Source organism: Heptranchias perlo, chromosome 2 (assembly GCF_035084215.1).
Source record: "Heptranchias perlo isolate sHepPer1 chromosome 2, sHepPer1.hap1, whole genome shotgun sequence".
In the NCBI taxonomy this organism is placed as follows: Eukaryota; Metazoa; Chordata; class Chondrichthyes; order Hexanchiformes; family Hexanchidae; genus Heptranchias; species Heptranchias perlo.
This window is the reverse complement of record NC_090326.1, coordinates 20,156,323-20,181,727: the sequence shown is the minus strand read 5'-3', so window position 1 is coordinate 20,181,727 and position 25,405 is coordinate 20,156,323. Positions and strand designations below refer to the sequence as shown.

General features: G+C 46.5%; 1 protein-coding gene across 1 annotated transcript in view; it reads left to right on the top strand.

Annotated features, from left to right (window-relative positions):
* Positions 1–20,945, top strand: part of LOC137331896 (collagen alpha-6(VI) chain-like) — a 114,887-nt gene extending 93,942 nt beyond the window's left edge. Inside the window, exons 12-18 of the mRNA XM_067995750.1 lie at positions 3,585–3,596; positions 3,715–4,208; positions 5,414–5,480; positions 6,326–6,739; positions 8,062–8,205; positions 15,269–15,393; positions 20,886–20,945. Of these exons, the coding sequence (XP_067851851.1) occupies positions 3,585–3,596; positions 3,715–4,208; positions 5,414–5,480; positions 6,326–6,739; positions 8,062–8,205; positions 15,269–15,393; positions 20,886–20,945 (1,316 nt within the window). The remainder of the gene's footprint in view (positions 1–3,584; positions 3,597–3,714; positions 4,209–5,413; positions 5,481–6,325; positions 6,740–8,061; positions 8,206–15,268; positions 15,394–20,885) is intronic.
* Positions 20,946–25,405: the final 4,460 nt, after the last annotated feature.

Genomic DNA, 25,405 nt, shown 5'->3' with positions numbered 1-25,405 from the left:
GGTGGCAGGGGCAACTGTGGAGAGTCCGCGTCGGTGGGAGCGCTCGTCTCCAGGCTCTGCTCAGCTGAACCCCAGGGGCCATCCTTCAAAAGGAGAATGATCGAGGGGCAGCAGCAAATTTGCGAGGTGCTGGAACAGGTGCCACGCGCACTCTCCACAATCGCACAGAGGATGGAGGACTCCAACTTCTGCATGAGTGGAATGGTGGCACAGGCAGAGGAGGGCATCTCTCAGATACTGTCACAGTGACGTGAGGGCATCTCTGAGATACTGTCACAGTGACGTGAGGGCATCTCTCAGATACTGTCACAGGGATGTGAGGGCATCTCTGAGATAGTATCACAGGGACATGAGTAACTCTCTGAGATACTGTCACGGGTAAGTGCAGGAATGTTTGTGATGGAGAGAAGGCTAGCCTCCATTGAGCTTCAAGCATGGCTCATAAATGAGTCCATTCAGGCCCTGACAACGGCCCTTCGGACTCAGGGTGAACAACATTCTGCCATCTTAAACAGGCAGGCAGATACACTAGCACTGGCCTTGCAAGGCTTCACACATGTCCTCCAAACTATTGTCCAGCAGAGTGGTAGAAATGATGTGGGCCTGGCCCGGGGAGGGATGATGGCGAGTGGGGACATGGAAGTGGAGACGCCACTCAAAGCACTCCCACATCTCACCTGTTGCCCCCCTCTCAACTAGTACCTGCAATGCTATCTCCTCTCCGGGTGGCCGAGTCTGCCCCTGCACAGGTGCAGGTAGTGCATTGTTTGGAGGGGCCCTCAAGGGCACCGAAACCCAGAGGGCATCGGCTGAAAGCATTTAATCGGTCAGGGCATGAACAAGAGCAACCTGCCACTACCTCTGCTGCAGCCACAGGGGATGCACCACGCAGAAGTAGTTGGAAGAGAAAGGCAAAGGTTTTGTAAGCACGAGGGGGATGCACAAGGGTGTTTGACGGTTGGTCATGTTTTTTTATTTATATTTGCTTTATGTTAAACTCACATTAAATATTATTATTGTCACCACTACTGCCACGTCTTGGCCATTCTTGCCTGGCTTCTGTAATAGGGCCCTTTCATGAGGTTCATCATGAATGGCGACACTTGATGCCACCCAATGGGTTACCCTATAGTGGGTGTATGTGTAGTTGCAGACCTGTTTTGTGCGCTGGTGGGGGGGTGCCAGTGTGGACGCTACTCTATCCAGGTGGTGTGAGGACTGGACTCTTCACACTGTCTGATGTTAGGAGAACAGTTCACATATTAGTGACTCCCTGGCCTGATGAGCAGCCAGGTGAGTCGCTGCTCTGCCCGTGGGTTGCTCCAGCTCCTCCTCCTCCTCCTCAATGTGGATGGCAGATGTGGATGGGGCCTCCTCAAGCAGCACCCCTCTCTATTGTGCCATGTTGTGCACGGCTATAATGCGTCCCACTCTGTCTGGTGCGTATTGAAGTGCTCCCCCAGAACGATCTTGAGCAGCCCTATAGCTCAATTGTAGACCTGGTGACAATATGGCTGTTGTTATATCGATGCTGTTGCTCGGTGATGGGGTTCCTCAGAGGTGTCGTGAGCCACGTGTGCAGGGGGTATCCCTTGTCTCTGAGGAGCCAGCCCTTATGGATGTTCAGTGCATGGAAGAGGGGTGGGATGTTGGATTCCTGGAGGATGAAGGAATCATGGCAGCTGCCAGGGAATCTAGCGCACATGTGAAGGAATCTCTTGCGGTGGTCACAAACGAGCTGAGTGTTGATGGAGTGATAGCCCTTCCTGTTGATGAACAGTCCTGGCTCCTGTGGAGGTGCTCGTATTGCTATATGGGTGCAATCGATTGCACCCTGCACACGTGGGAAGCCAGCCACAGCTTGGAATCCCACTGCCCTCTCCATCTGGCTGAGGTTGTCCATGTGGAAGTTGATGTATTTTGCGAGGCCCTGCGAAACAAGCTATCGGTGACCTGCCTTATGCACTTGTGTGCAGATGACTGAGAGACCTCGGCAATTCCTCGGTGTCACCCTGGAATGATCCGGAGGCAAAGAAGTTGAGGGCAGTGGTGACTTTGACAGTGACAGGTAAGGAGATGCTGCTCTGTCCAGCCAGGAGCAGCTCGGCATGAAGGAGGCTGCAGATGTCTGCGACTGCCTGGCGACTGACTCTGAGCCTCAGTTTGCACTGCTCCTCAGAGAGGTCCAGGAAGCTGAGTCTCGGTCTGTAGACCCTGTTGCGAAGGTAGTGCCTCCTGCGATGTCGCTGTCTCTGTTGTTGTCCTCTGTGCTCTTGTGCAGGTGCCTGTGGCACAGCACGGTGTTGTGGAGCTCCACGTGGCGGAGGTGGACGCCGTGCCTGGCGAGGCTGGTGATGTTGCTCGTCCTCGGATGAAGTGGTGAATGCTGCCATGGCGCCCCCCCCATCCTGACGGTGCGAGTTTGAGGGGGTCCACAAAGTAGTTAAATATGTTTGAACAGAAGAATTTTGAGTGGAAAGTAAGAATTTTCAGCGCAAACACAAAGTTCTTGCAGCCAAAACTTTGTCTGAAATAACAGAGTGCCCTGCTGCAATAAGTGACCTTTTCTCCCCATCTGTCAAATAATTATTTGCATCTCCCACTGGCTGCTGGCTGAAACACATCCGTTGCAACATGGAGTGTTTCCCACAGCACAGGAAACACGCTGAGGATGCTTCAAAATCGCACCTCTGCTTCAATGTGGAGAAAATTAAATACTTCAAGTACTTAAACTACCTCAATAACTGTGTAAATGATCATCCCGCCGGCTTTAATTGCCAGTGGAACTTCCGCATTTGGGAAGCACGTGCGCACCCAGACACATCAATGGGTAACCCGGAAGTCTGCGGGTTGGAGCTGGGCTCTGAACCCAAAGGGGATTTCCCCAATTTTCGGAGCCCCCCCTCACCATCAACGCACCCATAATTTCCCAGCAAAATCGAGCCCATTTTCTTTCTGTCCGGCAGGGTGTGTGGGCTCGTCACTCCTCTTCTATAATTGGTCGACACGGGGCAAAATCAAAATTCAGGCACAACTAGTTGGTCCTTGATATTTTTTTTCAATCCTTCGAAGATAGAGAACCTTGCCTCTGCATCATGCTTTCTCATTTTTCTTGGCCAAGAGGTCATGAAACACACCCAAGCAAGGCAAACAAAACAAAATGGCAGGCAGCCCTGAGAGTACATTCAGATGGACTTGCTGCATCTGCCACTGACTGCATCAATCATCCTTTATCAGTTTAAATACTGTTGTTTTAAATTTGCATTATACTTTAAAATACTTAGAGTTACTTTAAAATATTGACCGGTATTGACCAAAATATAGCACTCAAGACTATGGACTGTAGAACCACAGGATTTTGTAAACAGAAAATTTCCCTTATTCTAACGGAGCTGCTAGTTCCTTGAGGCTCTGCGACCTAAGATGTTTCAAGTACTTGAGGTGAAAATTCACTTGTAGAATATGCCTCGTCGAGTTGCAACTGCTACATCATTGATTTTCTTTGTGTTTCAAATGAACAGGTAATAATAAAAATGTTATACCATAACTTCAATCATTAGTTTTACTTTCTCTTTTTTCTTTAGCTTGTTCACAAAGTAAGTAATCTTTAAGGAGTTTTGTAAAATTAAACACTTGCCATTCCTTTGAATTTTGTCTGTTACTTACTTGAATAAATGACATCTTTAAATATTAAGCTTCTTTGGATTGTTCCAGGAAGAGGAGAGTGCCCTGCATATCCCACAGAGCTGGCGTTCGCTCTGGACATGTCTGCTGATGTCACACCACTTATATTTGAAAGGATGAAGGGAATTGTGATTCATTTGCTGCAGGACATTAACATCGCTGAAAGCAACTGTCCCATCGATGCTCGTGTGGCAGTTCTTACATATAATGATGAAGCAAAGCCTTTCATTCGATTTTCAGACTTTAAGAAAAAACAGTTACTTCTGAATGAAATAGTGGCACTAGAACATGAACGATCAACCAGAAGACGGAATATCGGCATTGGTATGCAGTTTGTTGCAAGAAATACTTTTAAACGAGTTCGTAATGGTGTCCTTGTGAAGAAAATAGCTGTGTTTATCACTAATGGGGGATCCAAAGACACCAACACTATAGCTACAGCTGCCTCGCAATTCAGTGCTTCAGGTATCATTCCGGTCATCATCTCCTTTAAGGACATTCCAGAAGTAGAACGGGCTTTTGCGGTAAGGAAAATTATACATTTCTATTTTAGCATTCTCTATAGCTGTTTTTAAAATGTTGTCTTGTTCTGCAAAGGGTGTAAAATTAGTTGGAATTATAAGCAGCAAGAAGTGCATAATTTTACTTTAAATTGTTTTAAAAATGGTTTGCAAGTTGTTTAAGATATAAAGGGTAATTTTAACCCAGCAGAAAATTGACAAGATCGGTTTAGCCCCCCCCATTTTACACCCTGTGCCATTTTACTTTCCATTACTTTCCACCGGCGACCGATCAAATCCAGTCAGTTTCCCACCGGGCGGGTTAGGTTAAAATTACCCCCATAAGATTTAAAACTTGTACAGCTGCTCAGCACCTGCATAATTTATATATATTCCAGAACCTTTAAACTTCTCAAACTAAATCTAAATCTGAATTCCTCCTGTTTTAATTCCAGCAGTCATCCACTGAGAGCAGAGGAGAGTTTGTTTAAAAAAATTACAAAAATCATCATCAAATAATCCTGTCAAAAGTTCCAAGTTGTTTATTATCTGTCTGTTCAACAGCTTTTTTGACTTTTCAAGTTTATGGAAACAAACTGCATATCTGCAATGATACTCAGGGTCATAGACACTATGTTTTCTTTGCATCTCAGTCTATTGGGGAAAATATTGTTAATATGTGGCAAGGGGGAGAGCTGAGTTTCCAGCTGTCGGTAATTTGGACACCAGTCAGTAGACTCGGCATGAGGTCACACCTGGCATGTGGATTCCAGTTACCATTTTCCAACAAGAGGTTAAATTGACAGCAATGATTTTCTATTACTGGTGGTAAACAGGAAAGAAGAATATAGTTTAGTGGATGTTCCTATTAACTGTACACATGCTGCACTTTACAGATAATTATATCTGATGTGCACTGATAGAGGTAAAAAAAATCACACTCAGCAAGATCTAAAAGAGTGATGCACAGAGGAAGGGTAAGGAAGAACACACAATGTGACAATCTCACTAAGAGGATATTAGAATAGAATTAGTTCCTATCTTGATGGCCATCATCGTTTTAGAAGAGGAACAGGATGAATGGAAGAATTGGATCCTATTGTAAGTATTCCAGTGGTATTGTGGATACAGATCATGGCATTTCACCCCTGCTGTAGAATTTCTCTCCCGCTGTTGTTTTTCACTTGTTTTCCTTCCCTAGACACAGTTGAACTATTGTTTATCCTCAGACTGCTGCTATAGAGGCATTGGGATCCATTCCGCAAAAGGCTATCTTGTCTGCCTACAATATTCTGGGTAATCAGATTGAGAGAATGTTTCGTCGGGGATTCACAGACCTCATTGCTGCCCTGTTGAGAGAGCGCCCAGCAGTGGTGTGGCTGGCTGGTTCTGCCTGCTTTCTGGCACATTTATTGGCTGGAGTAGGCAACCTGCAACACATTAATAGCTACTGCCGTTCAATCATCCATTCCACTGTATCAGTGTGTCATGCGCAATGCGCTGGAAGCACATTGTAATTGTTTAAATTAACTGCCCTCGCATTATGGGGCAAGGTTAATCTGCAGCCCTGCCAGCATGGATACCAACCAATATATTTACTTTTTGCATTATAAATTCCCATGTCTGCATTCATAATGGAAACTGCTTGTCACACTGTAATTCCACCATTCCACCAATGGAGGTGCTGCACTATTGGGAGGATGTAATTACAAGTTTATACAACCATTTTATATTATAAATATGGACATAGCAATTTGTAATGGAAATATATAAAAAGGACAGAACATATAAGTTTAAAATAGGAACTGAATTATGCCTACTTACCCTGGTCAAGTTATCCCCTGCCCTTTAACCCCACTTCACCTGAAGACTACACTTGGTCCTGACTTTTCACATGCAACACAATGGGAGATCGGTTATTATTAAGTATATATTGTGACATATGTAAAATTGTTTCGTGTAAAATGTTGAATTCTTTCAAAACTTGCACGACAAACCTAAACTGACAGCAACATAACAAACGCACAATCTATGAAACATTGATCTTAATGCACAAACATTTTGTACAGAAAAAATTAACTAAGAACTTCTAATCTTCCTTTACAGATAAGTGTAAACCAGATGACCACTTCCCAATCCAGTAAACCTGGATATAGCTTTTGTTGTTGATGATTTACAGCAAATGGAAACAGTTCAGCATTTCTTAAACTCAATGCTTAACGGGTTTCTAAGTTCCACAGAACCAAAGGCCTCTGATCTTCATCCCAGGGTGGCTCTTATGCAACACACACCAAGTTATACACCAAGATATGGGAAAGATCCATTTAACCTGGAGTTTGGGATTTTGGATTACACCACAAAAACACTGAAGAAGAGACACATCCAAGACTTGTTCAGTCAGCTAGAGGGCTCCTCTGGCATTGGCAGTACCATTGAATGGAGCTTGAAGAATTTCTTCATAATTCCCACAGATCAACAGACTTACAGGGTTATCTTTACAATATTTTCAGGGGAAACAAGTATTGATGAGAAGAAATTACAGGAAGCCAAATGTAAATCATAGAATCATAGAAAGGTTACAGCACGGAAGGAGGCCATTAGGCCAATGAGTCTGCGCCAGCTCTATGCAAAGCAATCCAGCTAGTCCCACTCCCCCACCCTTTCCCTGTAGCCCTGAAAATATTTTCCTTTCAAGTACTTATCCAGTTCCCTTTTGAAGGCCATGATTGAATCTGCCTCCACCACCCCCTCCGGCAGTGCATTCCAGATCCTAACCACTCGCTGTGTAAAAAAGTTTCTCCTCATGTCACCTTTGGTTCTTTTGCCAATCACCTTAAATCTATGTCCTCTGGTCCTTGACCCTTCCGCCAATGGGAACCGTTTCTCTCTATCTACTCTGTCTGGACCCTTCATGATTTTGAGTACCTCTATCAAATCTCCTCGCAACCGTCTCTGTTCCAAGGAGAACAATCCCAGCTTCTCCAGTCTATCCATGTAACTAAAATCCCTCATCCCTGGAATCATTCTAGTAAATCTCTTCTGCACCCTTTCTAAGGCCTTCACATCTTTCCTGAAGTGTGGTGCCCAGAACTGGACACAATGCTCCAGTTTTGGCCAAACCAGTGTTTTAAAATGGTTCATCATGACTTCCATACTTTTGTACTCTATTCCTCTGTTTATAAAGCCCAGGATCCCGTATGCTTTTTTAACTACTTTCTCAACCTGCCCTGCCACCTTCATCGATTTGTGTACATATACCCCCAGATCTCTCTGTTTCTGTACCCCTTTTAGAGATGTGCCCTCTAGTTTATATTGCCTCTCCTCGTTTTTTGTACCGAAATGTATCACTTCACTTTTTTCTGCATTAAATTTCATCTGCCACATGTCCACCCATGCTACCAGCCTGTTTATATCCTCTTGAAGTCTATCACTATCCCCCTCACTGTTAACAAAACTTCCAAGTTTTGTGTCATCTGCAAATTTTGAAATTGTGCCCTGTACACCCAAGTCCAATCATTAATATATATCAAGAAAAGCAGTGGTCCTGGCACTGACCCCTGGGGAACACCACTGCTCACCTCCCTCCAGTCCGAAAAACAACCGTTCACCACTACAGCCACCACAACTCTCTGTTTCCTGTCCCTTAGACAATTCTGTATCCATGTTGCTACTACCCCCTTTATTCCATGGGCCGCAATCTTGATAATAAGCCTAACATGCGGCACTTTATCAAACTCCTTTTGAAAATCCATATAGACCATACCAACTGCATTGCCCTCATCTACTCTCTCTGTCACCTCATCAAAAAACTCTATCAGGTTAGTTAAACACAATTTGCCTTTAACAAATCTGTGCTGGCTTTCCCTAATCAATCCACAAGGTTTCACAATATTTGCATTGGTTCTGGAGGAGTTTGTCAGTTTTCCTTTTGATCAACATTTAGTTTATCTGGACAGAGCCCTGGAGGTTGAAATGGAATATGCACAAAAGTTTACACTGGCTTTTCTGAAAAATCTGGCAAGTAAGTGCAATAAAAACCTAATGAAAAGTTTAGAAATAAATTATAACTGGACATAGTGGAATGTTTATACTTCATAAGATAAGCACAAGTGCAATAGCTTGTCCAGTACTGTTTTCTTCTGACAAATGGGTATCTGTTTATCCCTCTATCTATATCTATTGTACACAAAACTGTTTTGGCATCAAGAACATAAAGTATTACGCCTGTAGCTGGCACTGTAAATGTAATGTCGTGTGATCAATTAGTTGCAATGGGGCTACACCTCATGACAGCCACTCACGGAACACACAGGGATACCAAGCGCCAGACTTACAGGTAAACATTGCACCAGTGTGAACCAAGATTTCGGACCCCCAACCACCTCCACTTAGAAAGAAACAGACGTCTGATGCAGTGGATTTCTGATAGTGGATAGAATTGCTGAGGTCTAGCAAATAGCATCTATTTTTGAGCAGTAAAGCCGCCCGCTCCCCCCATACTGAGGAGGATTGTGTGCCCCTGCCATCAACTGAGCTAAATTTCAGTGGCTTCTCTGCTGAACAGGATTTTAGCCCCCTCCTTAGCCCCTTGAACAAGATTTCAGCACCCCCCCCCTCAATGAACAAGATTTCAACCCATTTCCTTCTCTCCTCACCTTCCCGTGAATAAAGTTTCAGCTCCCTTCCTCTCCCTGGAATAATGGTTTGCGTTCCCCACCGCTGGTTGAGCAAGATTTTGGCTCCTTCCCCCTGAACAAAATTTCAGACCCATTCCCCCGACAAGCAATATTTTGGCTCCCTCCTGCCATACTTGCTGGCTACATTTCCTCTTCCTGTCACCCACTGGATGCCAATACCCTCCCTCTCAACCCTCACTGGCTGCAGTTGCTCCTCACAGGCTACCCATACTATGTTTTGTATCCACTTTTACATTGACCCTTTGAATGCATTTCCCATCCACATCACTCCCCCCCCCTTCTCCCCTGATCGCTGCCTGTTATGTACCTCAACCCCCCACCCTCATTGATTTACATTCTCTTCCTCTCCCCCACCCTGTCCCTTCCTTCCTTCCTTCCTTCTTCCCTCCCTTTTCATTTATTCTTCCTTCCCCTGTTCCTTCCTCTGCCATTGTCTCCTCCTTCCCCCACTTTCTTCTACCTCTCCCCTCACCTCCCACTCCGAGCCCTGCTTCTCTCCATCTCACCAACTCTTCTTCCCTCCCCACTCCCCTTCCCTGCTTCCATCTCTCTCCCTCCCTCCTGTTTGCCTCCTCTTCCTCCCCGTTACCCCTTGCCGATCATCCACGTAGGATCCATCATCCCCCACTTTCTAAAACCTCCGCACATACCTTGAGCAATACCATGGGAGATCTGCTAATAGTATAATAAAAATGCATCTTTCCTGTCTGTCATATCACACTTCCAGTGTCACACTTTCTGAGCTACTTAATTATAGGCAAACATATTCTTGGCAAACTTCTTGCTGATTGACTCAATTTAAAATTTGTTACTTTTCATAAAACAGGGATGGAACTTTCTGAGACCTACATCAGTGGGTGACATTGGAATATTGTGAATGCTTTTCCCACGATTTTCCACCCATTAATGTAAAATTAACATTTAAATATAAACATGAAAAATTGATTCGAAATTAGATCCTTCTTATTACTAGTACACTGTTTTAAATCCCTTGAAAATGCTTTCTCTTTGAGACACATTGTTGGTTTGAGAGTCTAAGCTGAAATTCATGGCCGGTCTAGTACTTTGCTGTCTTCCCAAACTGCTTCTCCAGTGATCCTGCCCTGTCTCGACTCTATCCAAACACTCTATAGCTTACATATGACCACTGCAAGTTCTCTGCTCCGGCACGTCTGCCCAACACTAAAATTCCCTGCCTCTATAGAGACGCATGTCAGAGCTTGGTCTATAGAAGCAGTGAGGCCCACTGCACTGGCAGCTGCTGCCTCAGGGCTTCATTAAAACTTACAAAAGATAGAATCTTTCCTCATGCTACAACGAGTCTCCTGAACTAGCTTCAATCGCCTAAGGGGGTCGGAGAGCATTTTCCAGATTTTTTGCCCCTAATTGGCCTGTTTCTTTTTCTGTTTTTTTTGCCTCTCCTAGGAGATTACATGGGTTCTGGGTGGGATGGGAAGTGCATTGTATGGGATAGACTGGATGGACCAGTAGGTCTTTTCCTGTCTGTCATTTTTCATAGGTTCATATGTTTCTGAATTTCTTTTTTTTTCTCGGAATGATTTAAAAACAAGCTGGAAAATAAACTTTTGAAGCTTTTTTCCCAGTAAAGTTTTGGATTTGAACTATTCTCAATTGATTAATTATTTCTTGAGAGAAAAAGTTTAGCTCAGAGAGAGAAAAAAGAACAGTTACACCATTTGTGCATTTCTTTGTTTATACTGACAAACTATAAATAATTATTGTGTACAAAAAATGTATTTTTCTCATGAAAAATGTTGAAGAATGTCTGGTCAGACTATTGTAAACAATTTTACAACACCAAGTTATAGTCCAGCAATTTTATTTTAAATTCACAAGCTTTCGGAGGCTTCCCCCTTCATCAGGTGAACGGGGGAAGCCTCCGAAAGCTTGTGAATTTAAAATAAAATTGCTGGACTATAACTTGGTGTTGTAAAATTGTTTACAATTGTCAACCCCAGTCCATCACCGGCATCTCCACATCATGGTCAGACTATAACAATGGGTAGATTTCCAACTTGACACCTGGGCATAAAACTGACATTGTAGTTCGGCTGCCCGTTCTAGAAACACCCCGATTTTCATTTCTGTTGATTTCAATGGAAATTAAAATTAGGATGCTTCTATAACAGGCAACCGATCCAAAAAGCTAGTTATACACCCAGGCATCAGGCTGGAAAATCTATTCCAATATTTGAGGTCATTTTTCAACTTTAAACAATTATCAAATGCTTAATTTTTTACTTCAGAGCCCCTCCCCAGTATTCCAAAGTCCCATCTTACTCTCCCCAGTGCTATCAAACCCAAAGATAGCTCCCTTCCTAGGTCTAGTGTATCAGCAATATGGACCAACCTCCTCCACCACATTGAGGAAGTGACAACCAAAGTGGACTGTAGAACGCCCTATGATGTATCCAGACTTCCAAAAGGCTTTTGACAAAATTCACATGAAAGGCTATTAGTTAAACTCAAAGCTGGGGAATCAGGGTAAACCTTGGGAATGGGTAAAAAATTGCCTGAAGGGTAGAAAATAATGACTATTCATTAGAGGAGTTATGCTGGGATGGAGGAAGTACTGAGTGGGGCTTGATATTGCGCCACTACTGGTTCTAATTTGCATCAATGACTCAATGCAAATTCATCAAATTTGCAGATGATACCAAACTAGGGGGTCAGTGCAATTGGAGGGGCAGCTCAGAAATTACAGAATGAGTTTGACAAAATATGTATGTGGGTAGAACGATGATAGATGAAATTTAATACGTGTAAAGTATTGGAAATGGGAAGGAAAAATAGGAAAAATTACTGGCAGCAGTGTAGAGAAGAGCCACGAGGCTGATTCCTAATGCCAAAAATCTGAGTTATGAGAAAAAACTGGAAATGCTTGGGCTTTTCAGCCTCAAAAGATGGTGTATAAGAGATGATCTTATAACGACGTATAAGATAGTTAATACAATGGAAAAGGTAAATCTGGAATATTTCTGTAAATTAAATTGTGACAGTAGAGCAAGACGACACACAGGTTCAAGCTAGTAAAAAGTAAATTTAGAATTGATATCAAGAAATTCTTCACACCAAGAGTGATCAACATATGGAATGGACTTCCAGCTAGAGTAGAGGAGATGAAAACCATAGTAATTTAAGAAAACAATGGGTGCTGCAGTAGAGGCACTTTAGGATCTTTCTGGATGGATGACTTAAGATGGGCCAAATGGCCTTCCATATCCATTATTATCTTGTGATGTGACTTAACATGGAAAGTCTCAGGAACTGTATTGTGTACTTAAAAGCTTTGCATCAGGCTCGCATCCGTGCAGTGTGTTAAATATTCACATTCGCTCAAATGTCCCTATTACTATTTGGCTTTTCCCAACGCTCCTGTCATATTTCTAGCCAGACTACAGTTTCTTATGAACAGAAACCTTTTTTTAATTTTATGGCAGGTACTGGTTAGCATAGTCAAGGTTTAACAACTAATATTGAATCAGGGTTTTTTTTATTGGAGACTGCACATTCCCTTCACCTCAAAGTGGAAAAGTAACACAGTACCAGATGACTATGTACAGGCCAAACTACTTGGTCAGATTATTTACAGGTAAAAGAATATATCAAAGCAAAAGGCCATAGCAAGATACTAACATAGTACAATGATCAAACTTACATGATATTAAAACTGGGTTTATTGTTTACACAATAAAAAGACAGTCTGAATTTCTTGCAGCTCATTTCAACAAATTCTTGGTAACAGTCTCTGATGGTGATTTACATGAGATGATTGCTTATGAAGTTTCTATCTACAATACTCATGAAAACTAGGTGAATGGGAGATTATAAACAATGAGAGGGTCCCTGGATTATAACAGAACTTTTTCCCTTGATGCAAAAACAGTCCTTTTGAAGTTGCAGGTTCCCATCCCAAACAATGAGTTAATAATCTAGAAGATTTGTCTCTTCTCAGTGATGTTCACATCTTTCTGGAACCACACTGGTTCATGATACCCAACACTAGAGGAAATTACAATTTTAAATAGCTACCACCAAGAGCAACTCACCTAGAGTACCAGTGAAGAGCAATCCCATAGATTTTAGCAAGGGACTGTCTTTTTGGATAGCCCAACATGGTTTGAAACACAAAGAAACTCATTCAGGATAAACGATTTCTACTGAATATGATGAATAGATCTGTTCCATGTAGCCAGCTATATGTAGTGGTCACTTACAGGCTAACCTGGCTACAGAACAAAGCGATCGTTACACAGATGTACCAGAGATAGACATCCAAAGCAATTTTTAAAATTTGGATTTACTTCTATCTAAAAACACAAAAATAAAGATAGAAATATATATTCCCAGCACTGACTCATTGACAAATAAAAGCCCTGATTTTAACCTAACCTCCCCTTTCTCGGTAGGTCAGACTTACCTTCTAAGCCCTTCCATTATCTTGGATATTCAGCTGAGCCTTGTTTCCCCATAATTTTAAGGTTTTTATACTTGCACAGCCTGACTTGGATTTGTTACCTGTCTTTACCCCTAGTCAATCTGATCCTAGTTGTCTGGCCTCTTTCACTTGGGAGGAACGAAACCTTCGTATCTGATCCCAGTCACAGAGTCTCACTTGAATCCTAGCTCTAGCATGATTTGGTTTGACTCATTCCCATTCCTTCACTTCATACCCTGGTAACAGTTTTATTTCTTCCACTGGTTCACACATGGTTCAAACCTCATGACCTGATTCTTGGGTTAGTCTGGGAGAGCCCTGTTTTCTCAGATTCTGCAGTCTCGTGCCCTTCTGCTTGACTTTACTGTCCTGTGGTGTTCAGATCTGTCTGTGTTATTGCACCCTGCAGAATTTGCTCAATCTGGGTTGTTTGGCTCCTCTGGTCTCTGAGCGATATTTCCCTCTTTGGTTCAGTGTCACTGATCGTGCTGTAATTGCAGTTTTGCAACACTTGACTCCTTTCTCTCTTTCCTCCGAGTAACACTTCACATATCGGGAGCTATATCCTGTGTGATCAGCCTTTCATTTCCTGTGTGACTGCACTTTCCCAGCCAGAAATCCCCTCTGAAGGATGGGATCAGGCTGCATTGCCTGCCATTATCTCTCTTTTACACAGTGAGTGGTTAGGATCTGGAATGAACTGCCTGAGGGAGTGGTGGAGGCAGATTCAATCATGGCCTTCAAAAGGGAACTGGATAAGTACTTGAAATGAAAAAATTTGCAGGGCTACAGGGATAGGGCGGGGCAGTGGGACTAGCTGGATTGCTCATGCATGGAGCGGCGCGGACTCGATGGGCCAAATGGCCTCCTTCCATGCTGTAACCTTCTATCATTCCATGATTCTCAATGTGTCTCTGATTGTGGTGCCTCTGCCTGGCACCAAACTCCACTCTACCTCTTTGCTGCTGTCAGCTCTACAGGTGACAGCCTCACCGATTGCTTCTCTGTGTCCTGTGAGACCCGCAGTGTAAATTACTTTACTCCCAGCAAAGCATGTCAATCTGTACAAGTAGCCACAGAGGCACTTTTTCCTGTTCCAAACCTCCTACCTCCTACTCTTTTATCTCTCCTCCCTCAATTCAACCTGCCACTCTTCTGCCACTCCAACTTAATACAAACTGATACTCATCTTCCACTCCCCCATTCAAGCTGGCACTCTTTTCTTCTTGTGGAATGGACAAGAGTTCTCACATAAAGTGGTAGTGCCATTCATAGACGTAGTCTGAAAAGTGCCTTCAACATTAAGTGCTCACATTTTATATTTCCGATAGTCAGAGATACACAGTCCAGGCTCTTATTTTCTTTTTAATAGAAGAAAAGGCACAAGTATCTATAAGGACTACAACTAAACAAGGCATCGGAGTTAGATCTTTGCCATGGATCATCAATCCACACCTTCACACAATATTATAAGTTCATCCTAACCACTTCAGTAGATGGAAGATTAGGCCGCCATGTTTTGCAGTCAGCACGACTCTTCTTCAATACCTGACGAAGGAGCAAAGCTCCGAAAGCTTGTGATTTCAAATAAAGCTGTTGAGCTATAACCTGGTGTTGTGCGACTCCTTACATTTGTCCACCCCAGTCCATCACCGGCATCTCTACATCATGCCTTCCAGAAATGATTGCATTGCTCTCTTTCCAATGTTAAAAGTATCAGTTTGCTGTCTCTCTGTGCTGATGGAGGATTGTGGGGGTGACCAAGGTAGCTAAGAAGTAGCGGGTGAAATATATACTACTTATATTAATTGAAAAACTCCTTCATAAAAATTACCCGTAACTCTAATCATGTTACATCTTATATTTGGGGGTGGTGGGTGTCTTGCTGTCATTCTGAAAAAGGCTAAAATACTTTATTTATTTTAAAGCTGGAATCAACAACTATCCACCTCCAGCCCTAAGGAGGGAATGCAGAGGAATAAAATCTCAGAACACAAAAGAAACAGAAACATTTCCTGAAGTAAAAACAGAAAATGCTGGAGAAGCTCAGCAAGTGAGGCAGCATCTGTGGAGAAAGAAACAGAGTTAATGGGGCCGATTTTAGCACCCGCTATCGGGTGCGTTCTCGGCAGGGGGGCCTGGAAAATCGCGATATCCAGGAGCGGGACCGGATCGTGCCTCGATCCCGCCCACTTCCGGGTTCCCCGCTGACGCGCCGGCGTGCGCGCGCAGCCCCCGCTGGTGGGAATCCCGCAGGCAATTAAAGCCAGCGGGATGCCACTTGAGAGTATTTACTCAGGTATTTCAGGTCATTAACTGACCTGATTAAGGGACTGTGTGTGATTTTTGACCAACACGGGACTGTTTCCCACACTGGGGGAAACACTCCCAGCTCGAATGGACGTGTTGCAGCTGTCAGCCTGTGGCAGCTGCAAAGGTCCATTTGACAGGTGGGGGGGGGGGGGGGGGAGACCCTCACTCATTGCAGGAGGCCGCTCTGTCACTTGGGACAAAGTTTGGCCTCCACCACCCTCCTCCTGACATTCAAAGTCACCAAACTGCACACTTACCCCGGGGTCCGGAGACATGTACCTACCTTGCGGACCCCCTCAGATGTGCATATTGCGGATGGGGGCCGCCGTAGCTGCAGTCATGATCTCCTCGGAGGGCGAACAGCATCACCAGCCTCACCAGCCTCGCCATCCACGCCGTCCACCTCTGACACGTGGAGCTCCACAACAGAGTGCTGTGACACATCCACCTGCACAGCAGGAGGGAGGGCTACCGCAGAGAGAGATGTGTCGCAGAGGGCACTACCCTCGCCACAGGGTCCACAGACCGAGGCTCAGCCTCCTGGACCTCTCTGAGCAGCAGTGCACACGGAGGCTCAGAGTCACTCGACATGTAGTCGTGGACATCTGCAGCCTCTTTCATGCTGAGCTGCTCCTGGCTGGCCCGAGCACCATCTTCTTACCTGTCGCTGTCAAAGTCACCACTGCCCTCCCGAACTTCTCCTCCGCAGCCTTCCAGGGTGCAACCGAGGATATCGCCGATGTCTCTCAGTCGTCTGCGCAGAAGAGCCCTGCAAATACACCTACACCCACTCTGCAGTGACACAATGGGTGGCATCAGTGGTGGGTCCTCATAGTGATACCCAGGAGCGGGCATTATTGCACAAACCGGACAGGATTCGCGAAGACATGGCAGTAGTGGTGCCAATATAATGTGTGATGTGAGTTGTTCTGGAATTCAATATAAGTAACAACCATGACAAACCCTCAAACACCCTTGTGCATCCCCTTCATGCTCACGACACGTTTGCCTTATGCTGCCTACTGCACATATGTGATGCATGCCCTGTGGCTGCAGCACAGGTGGTGGCAGGTTGAGTGAGGCTGGCCGTGAGAGAGATGCATGAGAGGGTGAGTATGAGATAGAGCCATGAGATTGTATGAGGATTGGGTTGAGTGGTAGTGGCGGGGTGAGTACTGGTGAGGTGAGTAGGTGCAGGTAAGATGAGGGTGGGGTTTGAGTGGGTATGAGGGGTGATGTGACAGAGTAGTGTTGGCAGTGCCGAAGGGGATGTGGGGTGGGGGCAGTGTTGTGGCAGACGGAGTGTAGGGGAAAGACTACGTGTTCTCACTGTGGCTGACCTACTGAGGTCATTGGACCGCCTCCTGCACTGTGTGCAGGTGGGCGATATGTTGGTGGTGCAGGTGACCCCCTCTGCCACCTCGAGCCAGGCCTTCCTGGTGGCGGAGGCGGGCCGCTTCCTCCCGTCCGCCGGGTGGAAGATCTCTGTCCTCCCCCTCCTCCTCACCCCATGTATTGATACCTGGGGTGAGGCATCATTAAACTGGGAGCAGCCTTCCCCCTGGGCTGCTCCATGCAGTCATCTTTGCTATTTGTTGCAGCATCTGTCAGTGGAGGACTGCCCCTTTAAATAGAGCGCCTCTAGCTGACAGATCGTACTGCGCATGCACAGCCCGCCCAACGCGCAGATCAGCAGCGCGGAACCCGGAGGGGCAGGTAAGTGAATCCAATTAGTGTGTTGCCTGCTACGATCGCGCGGGAAACCCACTAATTTCACCGGGCGCGTTTTCAACGCGCCCGATTGACCACCCGCCAAGAACCCGCACCCCTGGTAAAATCGGGCCCAATGTTTCAGGTCGAAGACCTTTCACCAGAACTGGAAGATGTTGAAAGAGCTAAAGTTTTTAAGCAAGTACAGAGCCAGGGAAAGGGGGAGGGGGGAGGGGAGGAAAGAACAAAAGGGAAGGTCTGTGATAGGGTAGAGGGCAAAAGTGATTAAATGACAAAAGGGATGATGGTGCAAAGCAAGGACGGTGGTAATGGGACAGGTTAAGAAGCAAAAGATTGATCAGTAGAAGCTGTAAATGGCAACAGCAGAATCATTGCCAGCACTAGCTGTCCAAATAAATGGGCATGATGTGGAGATGCCGGTGATGGACTGGGGTGGACAAAGGTAAGGAATCTTACAACACCAGGTTATAGTCCAACAGTTTTATTTTAAAATCACAAGCTTTCGGAGATTATCCCCTTCGTCAGGTGAAGGGATAATCTCCGAAACTTGTGATTTTAAAATAAAATTGTTGGACTATAACCTGGTGTTGTAAGATTCCTTACAAAAAAATGGGAGCAGTGGTTATGATCTGAAGGATTGAAATCAATGTTGAGTCCGGAAGTTTGTAAAGTGCCTAAACGAAAGATGAGGTGCTGTTCCTCGAGCTTATGTTGAGCTTCATTGGAACAGTGTAAGAGGCCGAGGACAGAGAGGTCAGAGTGTGAGTGGGACGGGGAATTAAAATGGCAAGCGACCGGTAGGTCAGGGTCACGCTTGTTCAGCAAAGTGATCACCCAGTCTGCTTTTGGTTTCTCCAATGTAGAGGAGACCGTATTGTGTGCAATGAATACAGTATACTAAATTGAAAGAAGTACAAGTAAACTGCTGTTTCACCTGGAAGGAGTGTTTGGGGCCCTGGACGGTGGGAAGGCAGGAGGTGGAGGGGCAGGTGTTGGGGGTGATGGAAGAGTGGACCAGGGTGTCGCAGAGGGAGCGGTCCCTTCGGAATGCTGAAAGAGGAGAGGAGGGGAAGATGTGTTTGGTGGTGGGATTGTGCTGGAGGTGGCGGAAATGGTGGAGGATGATATGTTGAATGTGGAGGCTGGTGGGGTGGAAGGTGAGGACTAGGGGGACCCTATCATGGTTCTGGGCGGGATGGGAAGGGATGAGGGCAGAAGGATGGACACGGTCGAGGGCCCTGTCAACTACAGTGGAGGGGAATCCTCGGTTGAGGAAAAAAGAAGACATATCGGAAGCACTGGTGTGGAAGGTGGCATCGTCAGAACAGATGTGATGGAGACAGAGAAACTGGGAGAAGGCAATAGAGTCCTTACAGGAAGCAGGGCAGGAGGAAGTGTAATCAAGGTAGCTGTGGGAGTCGGTAGGCTTATAATAGATATTGTTTGACAGCCTATCCCTAGAAATGGAGATGGAGAAGTCGAGGAAGGGTAAGGGAAGAGTCGGAGATAGACCATGTGAAGGCGAGGGAAGGGTGGAAATTGGAAACAAAGTTGATGAAATATTCTAGTTCCGGGCGAGAGCAGGAAACGACGCCGATACAGTTATCAATGTACCGGAAAAAGAGGTGAGGGAGGGGACCTGAGTAGGACTGGAACAAGGAATGTTCCATGTATCCCACAAAAAGGCAGGCATAGCTGGGAACAATACGGGTTCCCATTGCGACACCTTTTATTTAGAGGAAGTGAGTGGAGTCAAAGGAGAAGTTCTTCAACGTAGGAATAAGTTCAGCCGGGTGGAGGAGGGTGGTGGTAGATGGGGACTGGTTGAGTCTCCGTTCAAGGAAGAAACGGAGGGCCCACAGGCCGTCCTGGTGGGGGATGAAGTAGAGGGACTGGATGTCCATGGTGAAAAGGAGATGGTTAGGGCGGGGGAACTGGAAACTGTTAAAGTGGCGGAGCGCGTCAGAAGAATCGCGGATGTAGATTTTTTTTGATATTTGTCAGAAGACACTGGGCAAGGGGAGAAAAAAGAGTTGAGATAGGAGGAAATAAGTTCCATGGGGTCTATCGGGGCAGTCCTGTTTGTGGATCTTGGGAAGGAGGTAGAAGCGAGCTGTGCGGGGTTGGGGGACTATGAGGTTGGAGGCCGTGGGGGGAAGATCTCCAGAGGGGATGAGGTCAGTGATGGTCTGGGAAACTATGGCTTGATGTTCGACGGTGAGGTCATGGTCCAGGGAGAGGTAGGAGGAGGAGTCGTCGGTGAGTTGGCGTTCAGCCTCCGCAAGGTAGAGGTCTGTTCGCCACACAACAACTGCGTCAGCAGGTTTAATGAAAATGTCAGGGTTGGAGCTGAGAGAACAGAATGCTGCAAGTTCAGAGGGAGGTGGGTTAGAGTGAGTGAGGGGAGCAGAGAAATTGAGATGGCCGATGTCACAGCGGCAGTTTGCAATTAAAAGATCAAGGCCCCGATATTACCAGGGAGGCGGGTTAGCAGCGGGGGGTGGGGGGGGTGACTGGGCGCATGGGTAACCCGCCCAGTGAAATCCGTCCGTTCTGCACGCGATCGCGGGTAAATTGAAGCCACTTAAGTGAGGAGGAGCTCTACTTAAAGGGGCAGTCCTCCAATGCTGCTCCTGCAGCAACCAACCAAAATGCAGCATGGAGCAGACCAGGGAAAGGCTGCTCCCAGGTTTAATGATGCCTCACTCCAGGTCCTACTGGGTGGGGTGAGGAGGAGGAGGGAGGTCTTCTAACCAGCGGACGGGAGGAAGTGGCCTGCCTCTGCCACCAAGAAGGCCTGGCTCGAGGTGGCAGAGGAGGTCACCAGCAGCAGCAATGTCTCCCGCACCTGGATCCAGTGCAGGAAGCGCTTCAGTGATCTAACTAGGTCAGCCAAAGTGAGTACAATTACTCATTGTCCTACAGTCCGTCTTCCACATCACCGCCCCCACCCCACAATTCCTTCTGCACTGCCAACACTACTCTATCACATCATTCCTCACACCCACTCAAAGCTCATCCTCAATTTGCCTGCATTTCCTCACCTCCCCAGTACTCATCCCACCACTACCACTCGACCCAATCCTCATACAACGTCATGGCTCTGTCTCATACTCACCCTCTGATGCATCTCTTTCACGGTCAGCCTCACCCAAACCAAAGCATTCAGCGGTTGGCCACATCACCATCACTCACTCACGCCTCTCTACTTTCTCCCCTTATAGGAGAAGAGAGCCCAAAATGCACGGGAGAGGGCGAAGACCGGAGTGGGGCTGCAACATCAGGTCGTCCTCACGGACACGGAGCAGGAGGCTCTGGAAGTGAGCTGCACCCTCGAGTGCCTGTCCGTCGGGGACGCCGAGACTGCCACCTGACAAACGGCTGGTGACGGAACTTTAACATTCAGCACTCACAATAGCAAATGATGTTAACATGCCTTGCCATCTTCAGCACCTCAACATTTGTGATCATGCTTAATATTGCCTTCTGTTCTCTTACAAGGCCTACAGTGACTGCTGTGATGACAGAGGACGATTCCTCAGAGGACCTGCCGGCCTCTGAGGGTGCACCATCACATCTGAGCGAGCCGTCCACCAGCGCAGATATACACACCTCGGTGGGTCCTCATCCTCACTTAGTTGGGGTTGCACGTGGTGAGTCACCACACACATGTGAGCACGAGCAGACACTGGTGGCAGGGGCAGCTGTGGAGAGTCCGCCTTGGTGGGAGCAATATTCTCCAGGCTCTGTTCAGCTGGTCACAGATGCTGAACTCTGGGGGCCATCCTTTAAAAGGAGAATGATCGAGGGGCAGCAGCACATTTGCGAGGTGCTGGAACAGGTGTCACGCACACTCTCCACAATCGAGCAGAAGATGGAGGAGTCCAACTCCTGCATGTATGGAATGGTGGCACAGGTACAGGAGGGCATCTCTGAGATACTGTCACAGGGACATGAGGCCATCTCTGAGATAGTGTCATGGGTAAGTGCAGGAATGTCTGCGATGGAGGGAAGGCTAGCCTCCATCGAGCTTCAAGCACAGCTCACCAATAAGTCCACTGAGGCCCTGACAACGGCCCTTCGGACTCCGGGTAAGCAACCTTCTGTCGCCTTAAACAGGCATGTCCTCCAAACTGTTGTCCATCATGGTGGTAGGAGTGATGTGGGCCTGGCCCAGGAGAGGGATGATTGCGAGTGGGGACATGGAAGTAGGGACGGCACTCAAAGCGCTCCCACGTCTCACCCGTTGCCCCCCTCTCAACCAGTACCCACAATGCTGCCTCCTCTCCAGGTGGTCGAGTCTGCCCCAAAGCATCTAATTGGTCAGGGCATGAACAAGAGCAACCTGCCACTACCTCTGCTGCAGCCACAGGGGAAATACCACGTAGAAGTACTCGTAAGCGTAAGGCGAAGGTTTTGTGAGCACAAAGGAGATGCACAAGGGTGTTTGACGGTTTGTCATGTTTTTTATTTTTATTTGATTTTTGTTAATGGTACATTAAATATTATTATTGTCATCACTACAGTCACGTCTTGGCCATTCCTGACTGGCTTGTGTAATAAGTCCCTTTCATGAGGTTCATCATGAACACCCACACTTGATGCCACCCATTGGGTCACTCTACAGTGGGTGTATGTGTAGTTGCATGACTATTTTGTGCAGGGGGGCGGGGGAGGGGGCTAGTGGGCCGCTCCTCTGTCCAGGTGGTGAGGACTGGACTCTTCACACTGTCTGATGTTAGGAGAACCGTTCACATATCAGTGACTCCCTGGCCTCACAAGCAGCCAGGTAAGCCGTTGTTCTGCCCATGGGTTCCTCCTCCTCTGCCTCCTCCTCAATGTGGGTGGGAGATGTGAATCGGGCCTCCTCAAGTGGCACCCCTCTCCGTTGTGCCGTGTTGTGCAGGGCACAACACACGACCATAATGCATCCCACTCTGTCTGGTGCGTATTGAGGTGCTCCCCCGGAACGATCAAGGCACCTGAAACGCATCTTGAGCAGACCTATAGCATGCTCAATTGTAGACCTGGTGGCGATGTGGCTGTCGTTATATCGACACTATTGCTCGGTGGTGGGGTTCCTCAGAGGTGTCGTGAGCCACATGTGCAGGGGGTATCCCTTGTCCCCGAGGAGCCAGCCCTTGCGGGTGTTCAGTGTGTGGAAGAGGGGCGGGATGTTGGACTCCCGAAGGATGAAGGAATCATGGCAGATGCCAGGGTATCTGGCGCACACGTGAAGGAATCTCTTGCAGTGGTCACAGATGAGCTGAGTGTTGATGGAGTGATAGCCCTTCCTGTTGATGAACAGTCCTGGCTCCTGTGGAGGTGCTTGTATTGCTATATGGGTGCAATCGATTACACCCTGCACCGTGGGAAGCCAGCCACAGCATGGAATCCCACTGCCCTCTCCGTCTGGCTGAGGTCATCCATGGGGAAGTTGATATAGTGCAAGGCATCGGTGACCTGCCTTATGCACTTATGTGCAGACGACTGAGAGACCTCGGTGATGTCCCCGGTGGCACCCTGGAATGATCCGGAGGCAAAGGAGTTGAGGGCAGTGGTGACTTTGACAGCGACAGGTAAGAAGATGCTGCTCGGGCCAGCCGGGAGCAGCTCGCCATGAAGGAGGCTGCAGATGCCTACCTGGCGACTGACTCTGAGCCTCCGAATGCACTGCTCCTCAGAGAGGTCCAGGAAGCTGAGTCTTGGTCTGTAGACCCTGTGGCGAGGGTAGTGCCTCCTGCGACGCCGCTCTCTCTGTTGTTGCCCTCCCTGCTGTTGTGCAGGTGCCTGTGGCGGAGGTGGACGCCATGCCTGGCGAGGCTGGTGATGTTGCTCGTCCTCGAATGAAGTGGTGAATGTAGCCATGGCACCCTCCATCCTGACGGTGTGAGTTTGAGGGGGTTGGCAAAGTAGGTAAATATGTTTGCACAGCAGACTTTAGGGTATAAATTAATAATTTTGAGTGGAAAGACAAAGGTGCTGCAGCCAAAACTTTCTCTGAAGTGACAGAGTGATCTGCTGCAATAAATGAGGTTTTCCCCCGAACTGTCAAATTATTCTTTGCATCTCCCACTGGCTGCTGGCTGAAACATGTCTGCTCCAACAGGGAGTGTTTCCCACAGCACGGGAAACACGCTGAGGATCCTTGAAAATTGCACCCCTGCCAAAATCTCCAGTCAATGAGGGCTGTCAAGTACCTCAACTACCTAAATAACTATCTAAATTATCAACCTGCTGGCTTTAATTGCCAGTGGGAGTCCGGCATGTGGGAGCTGCATGCGCACCCGAACGCGTCATTGGGGAGCCCAGAAGTGAGCAGGTCGGAGCCGGGCTCTGAACCCACTCCGGGATTCCGTCATTTTCGGAGCCCCCCCCCAACAACGCATCCATTGGGCCATCCGAAAATCGGCCCCCATGAGAGGGTAAGAGGCCAGGTGGAACGAGAATTCTGAAGGTGGGAGAATGGGTCTGCTGTGCGGGGGGATGACTCCTGGCCAAAGAAGTGGACACGATGGCGTCGGAAAAAGAGCTCAGCATCGTGTCGAGCTCTAAATTCATTGAGGTGGGGGCATAAGGGGATGAAGCTGAGGCCTTTTCTGAGGACTGATCGATCGGGGTGAGAGAGGGGGAGGTCAGAGGGAATGGTGAAAACACGACAAAGGGTGAGATTGGAGGGAGTAATGGGGTCGGAGGAAAGTGAAGGGGAAGAAGGATCAAGAGGGATGTTGGTATCTAAGAGTTGTTGAAGCTTACGGTCCTTGACACCTGAAAGGAAGAAGAAAAGCTTTTTGTTAAAGCACTGGATGAGGCGAAGGATGAAATGGAACTGCGGACCAGGACAACTCTGAAATAGAGTGAGTCAGAGCTGCTGAAGAGAGGTGGAGAGCGTGCATGTGGTGGTGCATGGCGTTGAGCGTGGATCTCAGGAAGTGGCGAGAGCAGTGGTTCGAGGAATGCTGAATATCATGGAGATATCTGTAATCACAGGTGGTATTTTCTCATGTGTGCAATGTTTTGTAGACATCTATTACCAAATTTTGAACACAAATTGTAAGTTTCTTTTATTGATTTAGTAAAGAGTAATCAGTCAGATTTAGTCAATAATCTAACAGTAAGGAAACATTTATCTAACATTGATCATAATATGATCGAATTCAATGTTAGGTTTGAAAAGGAGAAACTTAACACAGTTACTAAGATTCTAGATTTTGGTACGGCTAACTTTAACGGGATGAGACAGAGACTGACGACAGCGAACTGGTCAAAACTGTTAGAGTAAAACTACAGATGAACAGTGGGAGGTGTTCAAAAGGGAATTTAGCTTAATACAGGACCGGTATATACCCCCTGAGGGCAAGAACTTTACTTACCAAATAAAATAGCCATGGTTGACAAAAGAGGTGAGAGATAACATAAAACTAAAGGAAAGAGCATACAAAAGTGCAAAGAATAGTGTAGATCCAGGGGAGTGAGAGAGATATAAAGAATAACAAAGGATGACAAAAAAGATAGAAACAGCTGCAAAAAGGAATACAAAAAGAAACTTGTGAGGGATATCAAGATTAACACAAAAAGTTTTTACAATTAAATTAGAAGAAAAAGGGTAGTAGAGGGTAATGTGGGCCCTTTAAAAACAAATGCGGGTAATATTGTAAATGAAAATAAGGAAATGGCAGACTTGTTGAATAATTACTTTGTGTCAGTCTTCACAGTAGAGGAAGAGGATAATATACTTGACATTCCAAGGATACTATTAATGAAACAAGGACTAGAACTCACTAAAGTAAATGTGAGCGAGAAAACAGTATTAGAAAAAATAATGGCACGAAAGACTGACAAATCCCCAGGACCTGATGGTTTTAAAGGAAGTAGGTGAGGAAATTGCAGCTGCTTTAATCATAATCTTCCAAAGCTCTCAATTCAGGAATTGTCCTTTTAGATTGGAAAATTGAAAATGTAACTCCATTATTTAAGAAAGGTGAGAGAGAGAAATTAGGAAATTATAGACCTGTTAGTCT